Source organism: Drosophila ficusphila, unplaced genomic scaffold (assembly GCF_018152265.1).
Source record: "Drosophila ficusphila isolate 14025-0441.05 unplaced genomic scaffold, ASM1815226v1 contig_198, whole genome shotgun sequence".
Lineage (NCBI taxonomy): Eukaryota > Metazoa > Arthropoda > Insecta > Diptera > Drosophilidae > Drosophila > Drosophila ficusphila.
Genome location: NW_025064092.1, coordinates 5,293,472 through 5,314,981, shown reverse-complemented (window position 1 = coordinate 5,314,981; position 21,510 = coordinate 5,293,472). Strand labels below are relative to the sequence as shown.

At 46.7% G+C, this 21,510-nt stretch overlaps 2 protein-coding genes across 7 annotated transcripts; one reads left to right on the top strand and one right to left on the bottom strand.

The window, feature by feature from the left end:
* Positions 1-209: 209 nt before the first annotated feature.
* Positions 210-5,754, top strand: LOC108088702 (dihydropyrimidine dehydrogenase [NADP(+)]). 2 transcript variants are annotated; one of them, XM_017186643.1, is made up of 5 exons: positions 210-368; positions 1,590-1,653; positions 2,082-4,907; positions 5,353-5,510; positions 5,589-5,754. In XM_017186643.1, exons 2-5 carry the CDS (start codon positions 1,609-1,611, stop codon positions 5,674-5,676), a joined length of 3,117 nt encoding a protein of 1,038 aa, XP_017042132.1. In that variant the 5' UTR covers positions 210-368; positions 1,590-1,608; the 3' UTR covers positions 5,677-5,754. The 2 variants fall into 2 exon arrangements, with proteins under 2 accessions (XP_017042132.1, XP_017042133.1); XM_017186644.2 differs by having other exon boundaries at positions 258-283.
* A 3,290-nt stretch (positions 5,755-9,044) lies between these two features.
* LOC108088629 (rab11 family-interacting protein 1) lies at positions 9,045-21,445 on the bottom strand. Of its 5 annotated transcripts, none has more exons than XR_001771235.2 (7): positions 21,097-21,444; positions 13,533-13,677; positions 11,490-13,447; positions 10,863-11,014; positions 10,644-10,804; positions 9,959-10,211; positions 9,045-9,701 (listed from the first exon to the last, which is right to left on the bottom strand). XR_001771235.2 is itself a non-coding variant. In XM_017186546.2 (6 exons), the coding sequence occupies exons 1-6, from the start codon at positions 21,125-21,127 to the stop codon at positions 9,695-9,697; spliced, it is 2,454 nt and encodes an 817-aa protein (XP_017042035.1). In that variant the 5' UTR covers positions 21,128-21,444; the 3' UTR covers positions 9,045-9,694. The 5 variants fall into 5 exon arrangements, 3 of the variants coding, with proteins under 3 accessions (XP_017042035.1, XP_017042034.1, XP_017042036.1); XR_001771236.2 differs by having other exon boundaries at positions 12,702-13,447; positions 21,097-21,443; XM_017186546.2 differs by lacking the exon at positions 9,959-10,211.
* Positions 21,446-21,510: the final 65 nt, after the last annotated feature.

The following is a 21,510-nucleotide window of genomic DNA, read 5'->3' as shown; positions in this document are numbered from 1 at the left end:
TTTTCCAAGAGTTTTTATGGGGGGGTTCCCTTTTTTTTTGCAACACTCGATGCCCCCCATTGCTGCACCCCTGCTATCTATATATATATAAATATCAGCTGGCAATAAAGGGGAGGGCGGCGGCAGCGACGTCGACGTCGACAGAAACGCGAAACCGAGTCGACGTCGATTTGGAAATCATTCCCCATGAGCATTTTCAATTTGGCGTTTCCAGTGTGAAGACCAATTTAAGTTTTTCTTCTATTTCCCAAAGTTTCGTGCTGGTGTCAACCGATTTTAGTCGGTTAGTGATAACATTTTTGTTTCTGTGACCAATTAAAAGAGTCCGGTTAAAAGTGTTCATAAATTAATAAATATTCTTTCGATCGGTATGTATTTCGGCCACTAATCGCACTGTTTGTTCCCAAAAAACCAAAAAGTTAAATAGCGAACGAAAAAAAAACAAACCAAACCCAATTCAGGCATGAGCAGCTTGAATTCTGAACTTGTTTTTCGCAATCGGACATTAGCATACCATACCTATACCTATCTATGTATATAATGAAAACATATTCAAAAACTTGCCGGACCGTAAAGCCAAACTGATAATGCGATGGGGAAGCAACGGTGAAGGGGGAAGGTGGAGGGGGGGAGGGAGATGGCAGCTGGGGGCTTCAACTATTATGTCAAATAATAAAAAATTCTAATCAGCGATGGAGTGTGCGCGAGAGCAAGATGGCACGAGGTGAGAGAGTGAGAGAGTGAGAGAGCGTGTGTTACAACTAATGAATTGAATTGGATTCGATTGAAACGCACTTTCTGTAAGTTAAGGTCCATCAAGGGCCTACATTTGTGATTAAATAAATTGTTTATAGTGAGTTATGTTAGTTAGACTGGAACCTTAAGCATATCCGTTATCTGTAATGTAGTTACAAATATTAAAGATAACTTAAAGCAGGTGTTTCAAGTGCTGAATATTTTTTTTTTGCGACTATAGTTTTTAGTGCGTATTACAATTCAATGTGTGTACAAAGTATTGCATTAAAAATATAGTAATCTAATTTAAATCTATATCAAATATTCATGCCATTGAATTGCAAAATCTACAAATTTCTACAATCTAAACTGACGAGTTTCGAACTTGTGTTAGTTTTAAATTTTCCAACTTAATAAAGCTGTCCAGTTTTGTTTTCTAATTATCACCGAAAATAATACAACAGGCCCCCATGCTCGTGACCTTCACTCTTCCCTAATCTCCGTTCTTCGAGGGGTGGCCCCATTTATTTAAGGCCCGAAACTATTTAAAAAAGAAACAACAACAACAATATTCGGGGTGGTGCCACACAATGTGTTAGAACCATAATCTCGCTGGCCGTCGCAACCTTGACTGATAAATGATAAGAGCCCTTTCACAATGATAACACACATAGTGTTATAAATGCACATAGATACAGCGTCTTCGTCTTCGTCTTCATAACATTGGGATCGGTTCGAGTGGGGCTCCTCTGATAAGACTGGCAGACGCGATTAGGCGATTCTATGGAACGATAGGAAGGTAATCCCCACGTGGCGCCAATCTCAGATTCCTCTTCCCTTTCTCTTTTCTCCAGGAGAACAGCTGCCATCAAGATGAGTCCACCGCAACTGCTGAGCAAGGACTCGCCCGACATTGAGGTAGGTTTAACACATACACTGCAAAAAAATTAAAGTGACTACTTAAAAGTAACTTTATTATCTTAAAAGCTAACAGTTTATTTTGAATTAAGTTCGTTTAATTCATATCTTATCTCTTGAGATAAAAATCCGTTGTCTTTGATATTTTATATAAATGCGTAAATATATTTATACATTTTTAGATATGAAAGATATTTCTACACTGTTAAAAAGCATTCATCTAAAATTCCATATCAATCGAATTGATCTTATTTATGTGGAGTATATAATTGTTAATAAGTGTTAAAATCCAGTCTAAAACTTGTTAGATATTATTAACAAATAAATCCAAGATATTGACAGAGTAGCTCTTAATTGAATTTAATATAAGTTCCGTGAGGTTAGTGTGATTTCCTTCGACTGATGAGTAACCCACATTCTGTTTGCAGGACCTCCTCTCCCTGAATCCCCGCGTGAAGACCCAGTGCTCGGTGGTGCCGACGCGGCAGACGAAGGAGAACAAGAAGCACTGGAAGCGGAACGCTGACCACGCAGCGCCACCCTGCACCACGCTGGCCAACGACTTCTCGGACATCAAGCACACCACGCTGTCGGAGCGCGGAGCTCTCGAGGAGGCGGCCAGGTGCCTCAAGTGCGCCGATGCCCCCTGCCAGAAGTCCTGTCCCACGCAGCTGGACATCAAGAGCTTCATCACGAGCATCGCGAACAAGAACTTCTACGGGGCCGCCAAGGCGATCTTCTCCGACAATCCGCTCGGCCTGACCTGCGGCATGGTCTGCCCCACCAGCGATCTCTGCGTGGGCGGGTGCAACCTGCAGGCCTCCGAGGCGGGCGCCATCAACATCGGCGGACTGCAGCAGTTCGCCACCGAGGTGTTCAAGAAGATGGGCGTCCATCAGCGGCGGACTCCGCAGGCGGAGGCGAATCCCTTGGGAGGAAAGATTGCTCTCTTGGGTGGCGGACCTGCCTCGCTGTCGTGTGCCACCTTCTTGGCCCGCCTGGGCTACCGGGATGTGACCATCTACGAGCGGAGGAGCTACCTGGGCGGGCTGAGTGCCGCCGAGATTCCCCAGTACCGCTTGCCCATCGATGCGGTCAACTTCGAGATCGATCTGGTCAGGGATCTGGGTGTGCGCATCGAAACGGGTCGCTCCCTGGGCAGCAAGGACCTGACCATCCAGGGTCTGCTCTCCGCGGGCCACGATGCCGTCTTTGTGGGCATCGGCCTGCCGGAACCGAAGCTGAATCCCATCTTCGAGGGTCTGCAGCCGAGCAATGGCTTCTACACGTCCAAGAACTTCCTGCCCCTGGTTTCGGATGGCTCCAAGCCGGGATTGTGTGCCTGCAAGGCTGCCGCCGGACTGCCCAAGCTGCATGGCAACGTGATCGTTCTGGGTGCCGGCGACACCGCCTTCGATTGCGCCACCTCGGCGCTGAGGTGCGGGGCCCGGCGGGTGTTCGTCGTCTTCCGGAAGGGCTCCTCCGGCATTCGCGCCGTTCCCGAGGAGGTGGAACTGGCCCGGGACGAGCGGTGCGAGCTGCTCCCCTACCTGAGTCCCCGCAAGGTGATCGTGAAGGAGGGCCTGATCACCGCCATGGAGTTCTGTCGCACCGAGCAGAACGAGCAGGACGAGTGGATCGAGGACGAGGAGCAGACGCAGCGCCTGAAGGCGAACTTTGTGATCTCCGCCTTCGGGTCGGGACTGGAGGATCAGGATGTGAAGGCTGCGCTGGCTCCCCTGAAGTTCCGCGGCGAACTGCCCGTGGTGGATAAGGTGACCATGCAGAGCAGCCTGGAGCAGGTGTTCCTTGGCGGAGATCTGGCCGGAGTGGCCAACACCACGGTGGAATCGGTGAACGATGGCAAGGTGGCCGCGTGGAGCATCCACTGCCAGCTGCAGGGTCTCCCGCTGGACACTCCGGCTGCACTGCCTCTCTTCTATACGGACATCGATTGGGTGGACATCTCCGTGGAGCTGTGCGGCCTGCGCTTCGAGAATCCCTTCGGATTGGCCTCCGCTCCGCCCACCACCAGCACGGCCATGATCCGGCGGGCCTTCGAGCAGGGCTGGGGATTCGTGGTGACCAAGACCTTTGGCCTGGACAAGGATCTCGTCACGAATGTCTCGCCGCGGATTGTGAGGGGCACCACATCGGGCTACAAGTACGGTCCGCAGCAGGGATGCTTCCTCAACATCGAACTCATCTCGGAGAAGTGCGCCGACTACTGGCTGAAGTCCATTGGGGAACTGAAGCGGGACTTCCCCGAGAAGATCGTGATCGCGAGCATCATGTGCAGCTACAACGAGGACGACTGGACGGAGTTGGCCACCAGGGCGGAGCAGTCGGGTGCGGATGCCCTCGAGCTGAATCTCTCCTGTCCCCATGGCATGGGGGAGCGGGGCATGGGCTTGGCCTGCGGCCAGGATCCCGAGCTGGTGGAGCAGATCTCCCGGTGGGTTCGCAAGGCGGTCAAGCTGCCCTTCTTCATCAAACTGACCCCGAACATCACGGACATCGCCCTGATTGCGGAGGCAGCCAAGCGGGGTGGAGCCGACGGCGGATCGGCCATAAATACCGTCCAGGGATTGATGGGATTGAAGGCGGATGCCACCGCCTGGCCGGCGATTGGCAAGGAGCAGAGGACCACCTATGGCGGCGTCTCCGGGAATGCCACTCGTCCGATGGCCTTGAAGGCGATCTCGGATATTGCGCGACGAGTGCCGGGATTCCCCATCCTCGGCATCGGCGGCATCGATTCCGGCGAGGTGGCCCTGCAGTTCATCCAGGCGGGCGCGACGGTCCTGCAGATCTGCTCCTCGGTGCAGAACCAGGACTTCACCGTCATCGAGGACTACTGCACGGCGCTGAAGGCGCTCCTCTACCTCAAGGCCAATCCGCCGCCGGTGGACGGTCAATTCTGGGATGGCCAGTCGCCGCCCACGCCCGTTCACCAGAAGGGCAAGCCCGTGGTCCGGTTGACCGGCGAGGGCGTGGCCACGCTGGGATTCTTTGGTCCCTATCAAAGGCAGCGCGACATCAAGCTGTCCGAGCTGCGCCGCCAGAAAGGAGCTCTCTGGGATGCCGAGCAGGCGGCTGGAGCTCCAGCGCCAGCGCCAGCGCCAGCGCCAGCGGTTGATGGTGCCGTCAATCCGGCGCCCAGGATCAAGGACCTCATCGGCGCGGCGCTCGACAGGATCGGGCCGTACAACAAGCTGGACAACAAGCAGCAGAAGGTGGCACTAATCGATGATGTGAGTATTGCAGTTTTCAAATTAATTCAGTTTCACCTATGTTAATGAGAAAAAGATATTTATTTATTTATTTAAAAAAATTAAATCTAGTATAAATAGTAAATCTAATCGATTTCTTAAAGACTACTAGCAGCTAGGGAAGAATAGATTAATTTTTAATATATAATCAATTACTTTGAGTTAATGTTTAACATCAGTTCTTCCTAAAGAATTTTAGAATGTAATGGAGTATTTGATTAACACATCCATTAGAAGACATTAGGGTTTTTTTTCAATAACTGCTTAGGTACTTGAGTAAGGGTTTCCTAAAATATATATAATAGAATCAATATACAAACCCTAACTTACCTTATCTCACCTTATTTACATTTACAATTTCTTTATTTATTTTTTTTAATTGTGTGTTTATATATTATCTTTAATTTGAATTTATTCCTGTTTGCAGGACATGTGCATCAACTGCGGCAAGTGCTACATGACCTGCGCCGATTCGGGCTACCAGGCCATCGAGTTCGACAAGGAGACGCACATTCCGCACGTGAACGACGACTGCACGGGCTGCACGCTCTGCGTCTCCGTCTGCCCCATCATCGACTGCATCACGTGGGTGCCTCGTAGTCCGCCGCCCGCGAACGGGTTAATAATCGCTTCTATCCGCTTCCCTTTCTTCTTTTTTTGCAGCATGGTGCCCAAGAAGATTCCACACGTGATCAAGCGCGGCATCGAGGAGAAGACCTTCTACACCCACGCCCTCCGCCAGTGCCAGTAACTGCCTGCCTTTTAGGACTACTTGATATTAATTCCCATATGTACAACCCAATTAAACGCAATCCATATTTTAACTGCATATCGTTGTAATGATTTTCTGGCAAAGTAGAGTTTTCCATTCTCCCTTCCGTAAAGCCTTCATAATATGGTAAAAAACATTTTATCTCTTCAGAACGGCATTTTCTTTCGTATTGTATCCGAATAAAACGTGCTCAAAACCAAATACTGAGCACTTAGAAAGTAATGTTTGACAGCTTTCACTTCTAAGCCTACGCAACACACGTTATCTTATTAATTATCGAATTGATTTGGAATTATTTGCTATAATAATAAAATTTAATTAAATTTATTTTATGGTTTGAGGCTTCATCGAAAATTATGAGGAAATTCTAGGAAATGCCTAGAAGGTGGCTACGCAATCCGAAATTAAAAATCGGTTGCCCCTAAGGTCTGCAACATTTCTCATCTGTGGATGCTATTGATAATCGATGGTTCGAAACTTGACTACCTTCACTGCGTTGCAAAATTCTGACTGAAATTATAACACCCTCTGCAAGGGTATAAAAAGTGAGCCAAAGTAATATGTATATAATTAGATAAAATTATTTAAATTTTTCTTTGTTTTGGAAAAAGAGCAGTGAAACAGATTATTTTTTTAGTAAATAAATATGTATAGATTTAAAAAAAAAAAAAAAGTAGATCAAAGGGAAATGACAATGTTTAAATAAGCAGATCAAATAGATGCCAGGATACCATTTTTTTAGCTCTGTCAGGATATCTTTTTTTTTAAATTTTTTACAAAATTAACAACACCAAAAATTTGAGCATCAATTTAAATGCAAAAAATAAAAAAATTAAATGCAAAAAAAATTTAAAAAGTATTTCAAATGTGAAATGTTAAAAAAAATCCATAAAATGTTAATTTAATGTTAATATTATGTTAATTTAATATAATGTAAATGTAATGTTAACTTAATGTTAATTAAATTAATATGGCCACGTCATCGACAATGATAATTTTAAATTTTTAACGTTTTCTTGTACCTATAATTCCCAACTGGTTCTGGTTGATTCGTAGTGGGATACCCCTTGATTTTGGCCAAATTCTCAGTTCTCCGGGATGACCGGCAGTTTCTCTGAGAATCTCCCTCCGGTCTCTGGAAGTGTGTGTGTGTGCGTGTGTGTTGGTGAAGTGGTTCCAGAGTGGGAGAGAGAGTATCAGGCCTACTCCTCCTACTGGAGTCCACTCCCGGATGGAGTGCATCATTGGTCGACTCCTCTTAGTGGAGTCCACTCCCGGATGCAGTGCATCATGGCCTGACTTGGCATGGGCTTTTGAATGCCAGATACCTTCCTGCTTGGTGTGGATCAGGATGCAGTGCATCATCACTTGACTTGGCATGGAGTTGAGTATATCCTCCTGGTCTGAGTGGAGGATGCACTGCATCGTGATCTGACTTGGCATGAGCTTAAAGGTGCCCGATCCCTTCCTGCATGGAGTGGTCTCCAGGATGCAGTGCATCAAAACCTAAAACGGTGAGTACCATTTTTTTTTTAAATTAAGTGATGACGTGGTTTTTTGTAAATTTAGTGCAATAATTTAATTAAATATTTATTTTATTTCTTTCTCAGGTTTTTTGATGTTTAAGTGTCTGGTTGCAGAAAATAATTGGTGACACCATCTTTCTTGTAACTTGGAGCTGGTCATCATGATGCAGTGCACCAAGTTTTTTTCGCAGTGAGTACATCAACTAGACAGCAAATAATTAAGTTATTAATTTAAGATGAACAAATACGACTTAAGGTAGTATAGCTTCTTTGACAAAGAAATCAAAAGCATCATATAAAGATCGGAAGGTATTCAAGAACAAGTAGAAAGAAGGTCAAACGGTAAATTTTATCAAATTTTTAACTTGAAGTACACGAAATTCAATTAAAAAAAAATAATTTAAAACAAGTAGGGACATATTATTTTAATATATATAGTAAGAATAGTTGTAAGAATGCGGATACCGGAGCTACATATATAGTATGCTGATGCCCCCCTAAATGGACTGGAAAACAGGCTGCAGGATCAATTATGAATGGCGTGATCTTCTATTGAACTCCACTCCAGGATGCAGTGCATCAACTCATTGGGGTGTGTATTTTTAAACAATCAATTTGTATATAATAATTTAACTAATATTTTGAAATTCTTCTTTTCATTACAGGTGATGACTAAGCCTTCCTATTTGGAGTGAAATTCAAGATTAAGTTTATCAAAAACTCAAAGAGGTAAATACCTTTTTTACTAACAAATTATTTCTAACTGTTATTATCTGCAACAAAATATTTATTTTTTTTTCGTTTTTTATTTAATTTCAGGGTAAAGTGTAAATGTTGCGGAAAAAGTGGTTGCAGTGATTATTTTATTGAAGTTCACTCCAGGATGCAGTGCATCAACTCATTAGGGTATGTACTTTTATAAATAAATAAATTTGTAATATTTTCTATTTCTAATATTTTCAAATTCTTCTTTTCATTACAGGTGATGACTAAACCTTCCTATTTGGAGTGAACTTCAAGATGAAGTGAATCAATAACCCAAAGAGGTAAATACCTTTTTTTACTAACAAATCAATACTAACTATTACTATTTGTAACAAATTATTAATTTTATTTTTTGTTTCTTATTTAATTTCAGGGTAAAGTGTAAAGTTTAAGTGTTGCGGATAGTTCTTACTTCAAGAAGACGAAAGATTGCAGTGCACCAAGTTTTTTTCGCAGTGAGTACATCAATTAGACAGTAAATAATTAAGTTATTAATTTTAAGATGAAATAATACGACTTAAGGCAGGTTAGCTTTTTGACAAAGTAACCAAGAGCAACATATAAAGATCTGAAGGTATTCAAGAACTAGAAGAAAGAAATTTAAAAGGTATATTTTATCAAATACTGAACTTGAACTACATGAGAAACGATTTAAAAAATAATTTAAAACAACTAGGGACATATTATATTAATATATATGTATACTTAAAACAGTTTATAGGAATACTCGTATGAAAAAAAACAACGACGTTATCTTTTTTTTATTATACAATATATATTTCGATCTTTCAAAATTCGATAGTAGTTAAAAAACACCATTTAGAAGAAATCAAGTCGATATGATATCAAACAACGGCCTGATAATTTTTTTTTTTCAATCTCTCGTATGGGAGCTATCCGATATAGGCGGCCGGATCCAGCCCGTTCCGACTTATATACTGCGTGCAATAACTGAACAAATTTTGGGTTTTACCGAAATGTCAAAAAATGTATATTACCTTTGTTCTTCTCTATGGGGATTCCCGTGTAATCAACAAGTCTGTTAACAACGATCAGTTATTAATTTAAAAATGTTTTTATTCTGGTTGCGTGTATATCAATAAGTAAAATCATTGTAGTATCAACATATATCAACTGTGTGTGGTGTTTGGCGGGGGACATAGGTTGATCCCCCCTCCCCCCTTTTGCTTAACGGCTAAAACATAAATAATTTAAAACTTAATCAACTAAGGCCACTTCCCTCGCGGCACTTTACAAAGACTTCTCAAACTTATTTTTGCACAATATTACAAAAAAAATTGACATACAAAAAAAATAAACAAAATACTTTTGGATAATTTCAATCAATCGACAAGGGACTCGAATCAAGGCAATCGATGGTCTAGCGACCGCTGGACTCAACATAGTAGTTTAGTATAGTACAATTAATTTAGTTCGTTAGTTTAGTAAGTAGTGGGCAGCAAACGACAAAGAACGAATGCTGCGTAAATATCGGTTTACAATCAAATTTCGCACTCCTTAAGCCTAACTGCGTTACGTGTACATTTAGTTTCCCTCTTCTTAGCATTACGGTTTAGAAAGCACTTGAATTTCGCTGTCAACGGCAAAGGCAACTTGGTGTTCGATTGGTGTTACGATGACTGCACCCCGTGGGCTTCGCCAATCCTCTCCAGCTCGCGACACAAGGCAGTTCCCACTTTGGCTGTTCAACCGCTGCAATACAGAACGATACGATTGAGTATAATACGATTTTGCTGGGGGGTTTTGGGTGTTCAGGTGCAAGGTGAGTGTGGGTGTGGGTGCAAGTGGGGGAATCTTAAGCTCTAGGGGGAGCAGGAAACCATCGACAAAACAGGCAAGCGAAAAGAAAAGAGAGGGCGAGAGCTGTTGGATAGTAGCAGAGGCGAGCGAGCGAGCGAGACAGCGAAGATGGAGTGAAAAGTCAGTGGGTCACCATCGGTTCATCTTACTTCGATCCCGCCTTTGTGGTTCCATCTCTTTTCCAGCCAGAGTCGCCTTTCGGTTCTCGTTAACCGTGTCTTGCAGTGGTTCTAGTTGTTGTTGTTGTTGTTTGGGGGTTGTGGTGTTGTTGTTGGTGATGTCGTAGTTGTTGTTGTTGTTGTTGTTGTTGGGGATTGTTGGTTAAGTGTCTACTTAAATGCAACTTGCAGCATGCGCAGCACTTACTTTAGAAAGTCATTCATATTGATGTAATTTTTATAACTAAATAAAGAGAAATCACAAAAATGCATTCGGTTAAAAAAGAGAAGGCAAACAAAACGAGCAACACAAAACGCAAAGGGCACATCATCGGTGGTGGTGGTGGTGGTGGTGAAGGGTTATAAATAGCAAGTGTGGGTGGGTTTTGGGTGATGGGTGGTGGTGGGACACAAGATTGGTTAATAAAGAAGCGCATTCAGATCGAAATAGGATTGTTCATATTCAAGGCAAATGGACTGAAGTACACAAAATAGCATGTATAAAATAGATAAAAATCAATTTCCATCCGGCGAGGCAACGAATTTCGATCACAAGAGGCTATTTGCTGTTCGGCTATCAACAATCCTACCGGCAAGTCAGTCAAGTCAGGGACATGCAGTTGGTTAGTGGGTGGGCGTGGTCCGGCTGAGCGACCAGAATGACCAGGTGCCGTACCTCTTGGCGGACGTGGTGCGCGAATAGGGATTCTGCAGGATCTTCGGGTGCGTCTCCATCACGCGCAGCAGCAGGTTGTCCAGGTAATCCTCCAGCTCCTTCACCCGCTGTCGCTGCAGCAGAGCCTCGTTCTCCATTCCGTTGGCAATTAGCATCAGTTCCTGATGATAAAACGGTAAATGAGTGATTATGTTTCAAGGGATTTGATGGAAAACCTACCTCCCGGGACTTTCCCTCGTATTTCTTGGCCAACTGGGCGGATATCTCCGAGCGACGCTCAGCATGCGATCCCGACTTCTCGTGACCAATAATAATGCGTTCCGTGGACTTGGGACTGGGCGAGTTGCTCTCGTTTTCGTTGTTGTATTTATCTAAGGAAAAGAGTAACAGAGTTGGTTAGACAAGGTTTCAAGTAAAGGGCGTGCGGATGAGGGAGGAGCTTGGGTTGGCCTAGGCTCCAATGCAAATTCACTGGCGGATGCAAGAAACACAACGGAAACAAGAAAAAAAAGGAAGGAAGGAAAGGACAGTCTAGGAAACAGACATGAAAGACAGACAAGAAGGATGGAAAATGATAGGGGAATGATGGGGCTAAGGTGGCGCTTCGGAGGAGGATGACGCGACAGATGACAGCGTTGACTGGAAACTAGCTTGGTTCGGTTTCGTGTGCGCTTCGCGATCCGCCAGCGTTTATGAGCCAGCCGTACTCCCTCTCTTTGCCCGCCGCCGGATTTTTGTGCTTTTGGAGAGGTCAGGAGTTTCGGTGGTGGTTGGTTGGTTGGTGGTTGTGGTTGCCCTGGATTTCGGTTCGGTTCGGTTCGGTTCGGATCGGGTTGATCAGCTCACCTCGCTTGTTGCCGTATTTGAACTTGCCCAGCCGCTTCTCCCAGCGCTCACCGCTTCCGCTGCCGTTCGTCTGGAACTCCTTGGGCGACTGCTCGGGCGTTAGGAAGTTGTGCTCCGGCTCAGCCGTTTCCAACTCTGCCGTTTCCTCACGCTTGGGTTCCAGCTTCTCGACGACCGGTTCCTCAAGGGAAGTGGACCGCTTGGCGAAGCTCAGCAGCCGTTGGTCCTCCTCCCACCGCTTGGCCTCGCGTCGCTGCTGCTCGTCCAGCTGCAGCTGCAGCTGCTTCTGGCGCTCCTTCTCCTCCTCCTCCTCCAGTTCGCGCTGCATGGCCGCCTCCTCCTCGCGCAGCCGCTCCTCGTTCAATCGCAGCTCCGCCTCCAGGCGGGCATCCTCCTCGGCGCGCTGCTGTCGCGCAGCCTCCTCCCTGGCCCTGGCCTTCTCCTCCTCGGCCCTCTGATCCGCCAGAACACGAGGCTGCGGCTTCGGCCGGGCCGTTGGCGTGGGCACTGGCTTCTCCAGCTCTGCGGTCAGGTCCTCCAGCTCGGGCTCATCCGCAAAGATGGCGGTGCTGTTGCGCTGCTCGAACTTGGCGAAGCTGGCGTTGAACGTATCGAAGTTGCGGTGCTCCACGTCGGGCGAGAAGAGCGACGAGGACTTGGCCACCGACGGCGGTTCGGCGGTGGGGAGGGGAATGGAAGCAGGCACCGGCACGGGCACGGGCACTGGCGGTGGAGCTGTCTGCGGTGGATGCTCGTCGTCGTCGTCGTCATCGCTGTCCGAACTGGAACTGGACGAGGAGCTTGACGTGGCCACCACTGGCGGTGTCGGTGGCTCCTCAACGCTCACAGGCAGCGGCACACGATCCTCCCAGCTGCGCCGCTTCAGCGAGTCACTGCTGCCGATCTCCAGGTACTTGCCGCCGCCATACAACTTGGACGCCCACTCATCCGCGTCGCTGGGCTTCTCCTTTGGCTTCTCACGCTCCAGGCTCCCAGCAGCTGGCTGCTCATCCGCCAGCGATGCGGGAATACGCGGTGGCTTCGAGGGAGCTGGCAGGGTGCTACTCCCGCTTCCGCTTCCACTTCCACTTCCATTTCCGCTGGCATTGGGCACGCGGGCACGGACACTGAAATCGAGCTCAAGCTGTTCCATCTCCGCGTCGATGGGCGCATCCTCATCGAGCGTAGCTGGCAAAACCGCTGCTGGCTTACCTTTCCCGCTGCCGCTGCCTGCTCCGGCGATGACGCCAACTCCATTGTTCAGCAGGGGCGACGGATGTCGCGGCGCAAAGTTCGGGGTTCCCGCAACAGCCGACGGCGGTGGCTGGAGACCGCTGCGCTGAATGTTGAGCGAGCTGCCGGAGCTCTTGTGCGAGAGATTGTCGAAGACGAACTCGTCCTCGTCCTCGCTGATCACGCCGGGATCGGCCTCGCCCGCCCGCTGGCCGCCTCTTCGCCGTCCGCTGCCGCCGTTCTGGCCGCGGCCCGTCGAACTGTTCGGCGTGCCCAAGCTGGCAAAGGAGCCGCCGAAGGAGCTGCTGTCGTCGGCGCCCGCCTCCTTCTTCTTGCTGCGAATGTGCAGCTTGGAGCTGAGCGATCCGGCCAGCTTCTTGATGCCGCGCCGCTTGTCGCCATTGCCGATGGACAGCAGGCTGCCGCCCACCGAACTGGCCAGCTGGCCAATGGAAGACTTGTGCTTGTCCTTCTTGCTGAGATCGGTCAGCGACCCGGACTTGACCACAAAGGCGATGCGCACCTCCAGCTCGCCGCGCTCCTTGTTCTTCTTCTCCTTGCCGGGCTTGCTCTCCAGCTTGAACCACTTGGCGCGCGGCCGATCGTACACGTCCATCTCGTTCAGGGGCAGCGTGGCCTGGCCCAGGAACTCATCCATGCCCAGATTGTTCCGGTGCAGGCAGGTCAGAGTGAGCTCTGCGCGGTTGCCCTGATCGGGGATTTTCCTAAACAAAGAAGCAAAATGGGTTAGGCAATAGGTTAGGTGATAGGGAAATACGTATTAGAGTTCACTCTTTACTCTTCACTTACAGTTCGCACTCCTCGTTCCAGTTGACGGCCGGTTCGGCCTTGTCCTTGACGGACGTCTGGTACTTCTCCTTGCCCAGGGCAATGGTGACGAAGCAGTTGTTGGTGCCATTCTTGCCCTTCGTCAGCAGGCCCCGCGCTCGCTGCACTGCAATTGGATGCGAATTGGAGAGGATTAGCGATTGGCATTGGCAAGAGGACCCCAAATCTCTAGGCGATAGCGAGCGGTTCGAGGAGTCACAGCCCAGAGAATCGGCAACCCATATCAGAAAATGCGTAATAGAGTCTTTCAAGTTCAGAAATATATCGTCCATGTTTCTGAATAATTGTACACTAAGCTAGGGAGATAAGTTCTCACCGAAATATGTGTGTGTGTGAGTGTGACAATTATAACCTACATCGAAGAAGGCAGTTAACTAAATGCTGACTACGTTGGGATCATGGAAAGCAAATGCGGCTGGGAAAAGAGATTGGCGAGGCATGCATAAATGTAACTGGAGGAGTCGGCCGTTTGGAAACAATGCTGGGATTTGGGGATCTGCGATCTGAGCGGTTGCGTGGTTGGTGGTTGGTGGCTCATGGCTGGTGGCTTTCGGCTTTCATATCTGCCGGATGCCGAATGCTGAATGCCGGATGGTTGGGCTCTCGAGGTCACGAGGCGCTCGCTCGAGTGAAACTCGCATTTGGCCTTTGGGGGGCTTTTTGAGGGGGCTGGACCGGCGGCACTCGCAGATTTGGGGAAGTGATTCACTCGACCGAGTGGCGACAATCGCTGGCTTAGATTCGCTTTTTATTTGCCTCTGTTGTGGTTTCATTTTTGTTTTTTTTTTTTTTTTTTTTTGTTTTTTACATTTTTTTCGCAGAGACCTCGGCGCCGGCTACCCACCGATAGGGAATCCAGTTCGCTGCTGTTTTGGCTGCACAGCTGCCGGAAATGGAAATGGGAACCGAAATCGCAATGTAAATGAAGACGAATCGGAATCGGAATCGGAGTGGCGGGGACAGAAATTAAGTCACTGCCAGAACAGAACAGAACCGAACAGAACAGTGGAGCTGTCTATTTTTGGATTGCAGCCGGGAGGAGGTCATTCCACTGGCCATATGTTCACCCTTCTCTCTCATGTGGAAACCGGGTAACAGAGCCACCGACTTCGATTATTCAAATGTGACTGGGCACTTGCACAAACTCTGCCTTCGCAATCCCCTTCAGCGTTTCGTAATGCCAAAAACAAAAAGCAAAAAGCAAAAAACACGAAATATAAATGTGAAAAAGAGTTGTAGAGAAAAGAAGCAATTACCGGGCAAATAAACAATAAAACGAAAAGTGAAAAGCCCTGTCAACGAAAGGCGGTGAAAATCGACTAGAAGAAAAGCGGGAAAGCGCTGCTGACTGCTGACAACAATGCAGATTTGCAGTGCATCTTTTTCAGTTTCATTTTCTTCTGCTGTTTTTTTGTTTTTGTTTTTTTTTTGCTCTCCAGGGCGGACGACTCATAATTATTATCGCATTAACAGTTTTTCCCGTCTTGCCATTTGGCCATTTGGCCAGCTTGCCTGCCTGTAAGCCAATTTGGGATCTTAGCCGTTGCTTTTCCCGTTTTCCTATTTCTTCTCCTTACATTAGTGGCCCATAATTGAGGCTAAAGCCGTTGGCTAGTATCGATAATCTGGCCGCTCTCGGAGATCAATGAGTGGCGTTCGCCTCACCTGCCCATCTTCCACTGTAGTTTTAAAGACTAATAACAAAACAGATCGATGGATGGATGGATGGATGGTTGGATGGATGGCTGGGAAGATGGATGACCACGAGTGTTTGTGGATGTGGCTGTCAATAAACCCACCGACTGGCAAATCTCGTGCGGCGAACTGGAGAATTGGAGAGCTGAAGAGCTGAAGAGCTAGAGAGTGGCATGCAAATCCGGCCAGAGATCGATGGACTCCTCCTCCGCAGTCCGAGTGCCCTGGCAATGGGCCATCATAACGCGAATGTCTGCGATGTGTCGCTCTGCATGGAGGGGCGCCCCAAAATAGAAATGCCAAATGCTAAATGGCAAAAGGCAAACAGAACGAGAAAGAAAACAAGGCAAACAGCGCCAAATGCTCGTGCAAAACCAAAAGCCAACAGCCAAAAGCCAGCCAAAGTAGTTGGGGCGAGGGGGGAGCGGTCAGTGCGGCGATCCACCAACGGCGAAACCGTTAAGTTGGTCCGCTTTTATGGCCGCCTCTCGAAAATAATGGCTCTGCCCCCACAGTGGACTAAAATGGCTGTGTTTCAGACACTTTCGGGCATCCAAAGAGAAAAGTGTTACAATGCGAGTACACCCTCCCCTCCCAGGAAAGCAAAAACACACAATTACCTTGTGCAGCCCACTGTGCCAAGAGTTGCGCATTTGATTTTCGCCAGACGATCGTCGTCATCAGCATCATCATCAGCATGTGAGTGCTTCGATCTGATAGAGAGGCGATAAAATCACAGCCAAAACAGAAGCCCAGCGCTTTTCACACTCTTTGCACTCTTCCCCCTCCTCTCAATTTCAATTTCAATTTCGATTTAATCACGTGCCAGGGGCGCGCGGCAATCGAGAGTATTTTCGGGGGCAAACAGAAACCGAAACAGAAACAGCAGCGAGTGGGTGATGATTCAATGCCAGCAAATCAATTAATATCGCAAAAATATCCAAAGCAACAATTATCTATGACAACCATGTAGCGACCATGGGTATGTAGCTATCGCTTTTGGCCCAGCTAAGGATCCTCTGGGCGGGTTTAGTCATGCCATTTTCGGGGGCTCCATAAGCCCCATGAGTCACCTGTCGCTTGGTTTCTGCTCGTGCCCCAAATACTCGATTGCCGCCGAAAATAACGGTTGGCTTCGATGCCGAAAAAGAGAAATTCCTCAGTGCGATCGAACGAACGAGCTGCTTGTATCGCCTCGATTCAATTCCAATCCGATTCCAAGCTACTGCTGCCGATCCAGAGACATAACCCCCGATGGATGGCAGCCAACAGGCCACAAGAATGATTTAATCGCAGCCCCCGCCTCCCCCTCTGTCTTCTCCCCTCTTGTTTACTGTCAATTAAAGCTAAAAGCCTCTGGAAATACACGGGAGAGTCGAATTAAAAAAAAAAAAGGAGGAAAAAAATAAAAATGAGACAAACATGCGGGCTGCACCTTTGCTTTTTGTTTTATGCGACCCCAGACGACGGCAACAATAGAGTAAATAATACCATTCGTATCTGCCGTCGCATATTGTTGACCTTTCCGACTCTTGTGCGCCGAGGAGAGGAGAGGTCAACTTTTGGGTTAATTAATTTCAATGAAATCGTTTCTCGTCGAGTGTCCGTCTTGTTTGCTTGTTTGTTTGATTTTCCGCCTGCTTCTCTGGTTTTCTGCTGCTTCTACTGCTGCTGCTGCTGCTGCTGCTGCATGGCTGCTTGGATGCACCACAGGTGACCACAAAATCCACACACACCTTTCCCCCAAAGAGAAACTGTGCTCCGGGTGGAAGAGGCAGAAGGGGCGATTGCACCAGTCACGGAGATTATTCCCGGTCGATCCCTCCCTCCTCCTCCCCGCCAGCAATCGTCGCCCAAGAAACGGTGCAGTGATCATATTAAAGAAGAAAATAGCAGACCTAGAGCTTCTAGCTTCTGGCTTCTTTCAGCGATTTAAACGTGAAATTCCCAGCACGCACTTTCGTGTTCCACTTTTTCTGGTCTCTCGAACTCTTTGGGCTGGCGGTGGATGGTGGTGGTGGGCGTGGCGTACACACACACACACACATTTCAAAAAGCCAACTGCGCCCGGGGCCAATGCTCCTTGGGCATCCGAGCACGCATGCTAATGAGCCACTTGCTGCCACGTTCCCGTTTTCGGATTTCAGTTCTTCTAGCGACTGTCTGGTATGGTCGGTCTGGTCTGCTCTGGTACCAATTTCGAGCTGATCTCCGCGACTGCTTTCCCAATTGCCAGATAACCCAGCTAACAGCTCTCTGTCCCAATCGAAAGGCAGCGGGTCACAGGTCACAGGCCAACGGGTCATTGGTCAACACGTGCTACAAGTTACAAGCGGTTCACCCAAACTGGCGGGGTCAATCCGCCAACTTTGTGGCCCGCATTGTGCAGCATTACAGCACAAACAGATCCCGTTTGATGAAAAGCATTAGCCGCAATTAATGTTGCAACTGCAACATCGAGCACAATACAATGTGTGCGGATCGTGCGAAAATGCGAAAATGCGCGCCGATCAAAGTAAACGGTCTATCAATGGATCCCACCACCACTCCACCACTGCACCACTCCATCATTCCATTCCACGGCGGATCATTTTATTGTTATGCATAAACAATTTCTTTGCTCGCAAGCATTGAACCCACGAAGCCGTGCGATTTTGAAATGGAAATGGAAAACAGAAGTAAGAAACAAGAAAACATAAAACAGAGTTTTTCCCAAATGAAAGGCAATTAGCATTTGGCGGCGGATCAGGGGGAATGGAGGGGCTTCTCCTTCGTGGCTTCTGTTTATCGTGGCATGTTTTGAATATAAATGCAGAGGGGGGTGGGGGGCTGAAAAGAATCCGATTCCCAGCATGAATATTCAAGGGAGCAGGAGGAGGAGGAGGCTTTTGGGAAGCGCTGGGAGGAATGTGGCCATTGGCCAAGAACTGGAACTGGAAAATAATCAATTGCAGAGACCCGCGATGCGAGGAGAGAGCCACAATCGGAGTTCCAGGGTTTCGGACGGGGATCCAATCCAAACCAAAACCAGACCTGTTTTTCCCCTATTCCGATCCGCTTCGGTTCGGTTTGATTCTCGCTTCTCCACTCTCCACTCTCAGTTCTCAATTCTCTGTTCTCTGTTCTCAGTTCTTGGTTCTCTGTTCTATTCTGGCTAAATGGGTCGGGCAATGGAACGTAACTGTTTCGCATAAGTGCATCGACAGCGCCGCATTAAAACGGTTCCAGATAGATCTGGGTATTACGAAGACGGGGCCGAGCAGGTGAGTTTAATCTCAAGACGCCATCTCCCCGCTGACGTGACCAAAGTGCACCCAGTCCAGCTCTTATCGCGCCGATTTTCTTATCGATCCCGCGAATATAGTGGAAAATACAAAAGATATAGTGAATGCATTTACTGTCATTTCAATGATGCTTCTATCACTGATGATGCGGAAAAGGGAAAACTAGATCCATAGCAAACTATTTAGGTATTTTCACTTCTAATTATTTGTATCTGAAAAGCTATTATTTTGCTCGCCAAGTTTTTTCCTTATATGGTGCCAAAACATTTGTTCTATGCTACATTTACTTTAGTTTTAATTTTCTTCACAGTAATCAACTCAAGAAGCCGAAATTAAAACATTTGATGTAGTGTTGCACAGAAATGGAAACTCTAAGAAGTTAACTTGCGGCTGCAACTATAAATTCTTTGCTTTATTATGTTCTGGGGCATATAAAATCCACTTTAAACGGTTAAATAAACCATTTCTTAAACACATGGATTAATTCTTGTGTATATTACACCAATTTCTATCGGACTAACAGATGTATTACGATGAATTTCCCCAAACGTCAGAAGCCCTTACTAATGTCTTTCTCCTTATCAGGTATTTGCTGTACCACCTCCCTTTCATTATCGATATATAGAAAAGGGCGGGGTGGCCCACTCTGATTTTCAGTGCAACCACATTGAAATGCGTTGCAAAAGCAAACAAAACATAAAGCCTAAACCAAAACCGAATTGTAAATGAAAAGGAAAATTAGCCGTTTGTTTGTTTGGGTCTGCTTGGCTGCCCGCCGCGCATTGCACAATTTCCCGCTGCGGAATTTTCATTTTCAGGTGTGTCCGTAGGTGTGTAAGTAAGTGAGTGGCCGCCAAGAATTTACGGCTAAAAACAAGACACGCAATTCACCAACTTCGGGGTGGAGTCGCTCAGTCGATAAGGAACTTTCCCGAGCGAAATGGTTCCAAAACATCCAAAAACCTCAAGTAAGAAGGCAAAACCAGGTGGTTGGGTGGGTGGCAAATGATCTAACACAGAGGAGGGACAGGTAAAAGTGGAACAAAAAAACTGCACACAACAAAAATAGTCGTGAGTAGTAATTCAACAACAAACCGATAAGCTCTGGTAAAGAAGCTTTTTCATTCTTCATATAATTCGGATATGTGAATAAAGCTAAATCTATTTTTTTTAATTAGTTAATTAGCTAAAGGCAGGCTGTTAACAAAAAACCAATGCCATTTAACATTATCGAATGCAAGTTAGACAATACTGTTATGCAATTTTAAATCGAATTATCAATTTCATTATAATATCACAACACAATAAAAACAATTTTCTTTCTGTGTGGGAAGACCTTTACTCTCCAAAGGAGAGGAAAGAGAAGTCCTCTGAGAACAGTAGCGCAAAACAGCTGTTTCCGTGGCACTCGCTCATCTCATTCTCATCAAGAAATTGGCAAATATTGACAGGTGTGCGTGTGTGGGCAAAAAGGCAAACAAGGCGAAACTCGGCGAATTTAGGAGAGCCACGGCGATGATTTGTTTGCTCATTTGCCATGACGTCAACGACTCTGGCTTTTAATCGCTGGAATAAAACATTGTGCGCTGTGCAAATATGCAAAATAAATGAGAAGTGAAATAAAGAACGTATGTACTAGCTGATAGCGGGGCAAGTTCAAGGTGGAGAGGGGCACAATCCGCTGAATTCATCTATCTATAAAGCTCAAGTGTTTATCTTCTTGATTTGTGTACATTCCACGCAGCTTTGGCCACAATTGTGACTCATTTACTTTGGCCATTCAAAGTTACACAAACAGTCAAACTTCCATAGCTCAAACTATTAACTCGCAGGGAAAAATTCAAAATATGGTTACTTCTAGTTGGAAGTGCTCTCATATATATATGTAACACACTGCGAAGACTAAAAGTAGTTAGGTTTTAGGAAGTTCGACTGTAATTACTCGATATTTGTTTCCATAATTGCCAATTGGCAATTGGCATTGGCAAAGTGGGAACAGTGGGAACAGCAGAATCGGCGCGCTTTGTGTTTTGTCACGAATTGGAATTTGCGATTTCTCATTGACATTCAGCCCTGAAGAAAACGAAAACAATGGCAAAGGTAAACAAGAGGCCCCAAAACAAGCGCCATCACGGGCGTGTGCAAGAATGCCAAAGGGGGTTTGAATACAGAGGCACAGAGGGGGTAACCGAACATAAGCAATTTTCTAGCGATGAGTAAGAATGTTCAAGCAAGGGAATTATCTTATCAGACAGTACTGATAAAAGAAGGTATTTGCTAAAATCAGGAACACACAAGGAAAGAGAGAAAAAAGACAAGGGAGAGCGCGGGCGGGGGAGAAAGTGAAATTTCTAATAGGTACGTCTACAACAAAAAAATCTGTCATGACAATATTTTTAAGCGCTCACACCAATGCAAGCGCGCACTCACACGCAGACGGCAAACGAGTTTAAGTTTTTTAATGCGATTTATTCGCCGTACAAATACAAAAATACAATAAAAAAAACGATCTCACCAACGGGTGTTCCCAGTTCGCCCCCACTCACCCGTTACACTGCAGTGCGTCGGACTCCACATGTCACCCTGTGTCCCGTTGATCAGTTCACTCGATCCTTTCTGCTCTCTCGTGCGAAGGTCCTGCCTTTTGGATTACTCGCTGGTGTCTGCTTCTCCTTTTGAAATTTTGTGTCTGGATGTTTTTAACTGTTGTTTTCTGTGGCTGTCACACCGCGCACACTATGTTTTTTCTATCTTTATTTTGTTGCCAATCACGCGCGACACGGAATCGTGTGTAATGTCAGGAGAGTGTAAAAAAAATAAAGGAGAAAGGCGGAGAGACGCGACGCGTGCTGTTGTTGTTCAAAGTGGCCGCTAGAGTGACCGTTTGGGGAGACTGATATCATAACCTGAGTGGTAATGCCGTAAAAATACCAAAACGAAATGGCAGCAAACGGTGCTTA

What these genes read in the sequence shown, in the direction of transcription:
- LOC108088702 (XM_017186643.1), top strand. Translation starts at nt 1,609, where the DNA reads ATGAGTCCACCGCAACTGCTGAGCAAGGACTCGCCCGACATTGAG. An exon ending in AGGACTCGCCCGACATTGAG is followed by an intron (nt 1,654 to 2,081) that starts GTAGGTTTAACA and finishes TTCTGTTTGCAG; the next exon opens with GACCTCCTCTCCCTGAATCC. An exon ending in AGGTGGCACTAATCGATGAT is followed by an intron (nt 4,908 to 5,352) that starts GTGAGTATTGCA and finishes TCCTGTTTGCAG; the next exon opens with GACATGTGCATCAACTGCGG.
- LOC108088629 (XM_017186545.2), bottom strand. Translation starts at nt 21,127, where the DNA reads ATGTGGAGTCCGACGCACTGCAGTGTAACGG. An exon ending in GACGCACTGCAGTGTAACGG is followed by an intron (nt 13,678 to 21,096) that starts GTGAGTGGGGGC and finishes ATCCAATTGCAG; the next exon opens with TGCAGCGAGCGCGGGGCCTG. An exon ending in TGGAACGAGGAGTGCGAACT is followed by an intron (nt 13,448 to 13,532) that starts GTAAGTGAAGAG and finishes TTCTTTGTTTAG; the next exon opens with GAAAATCCCCGATCAGGGCA.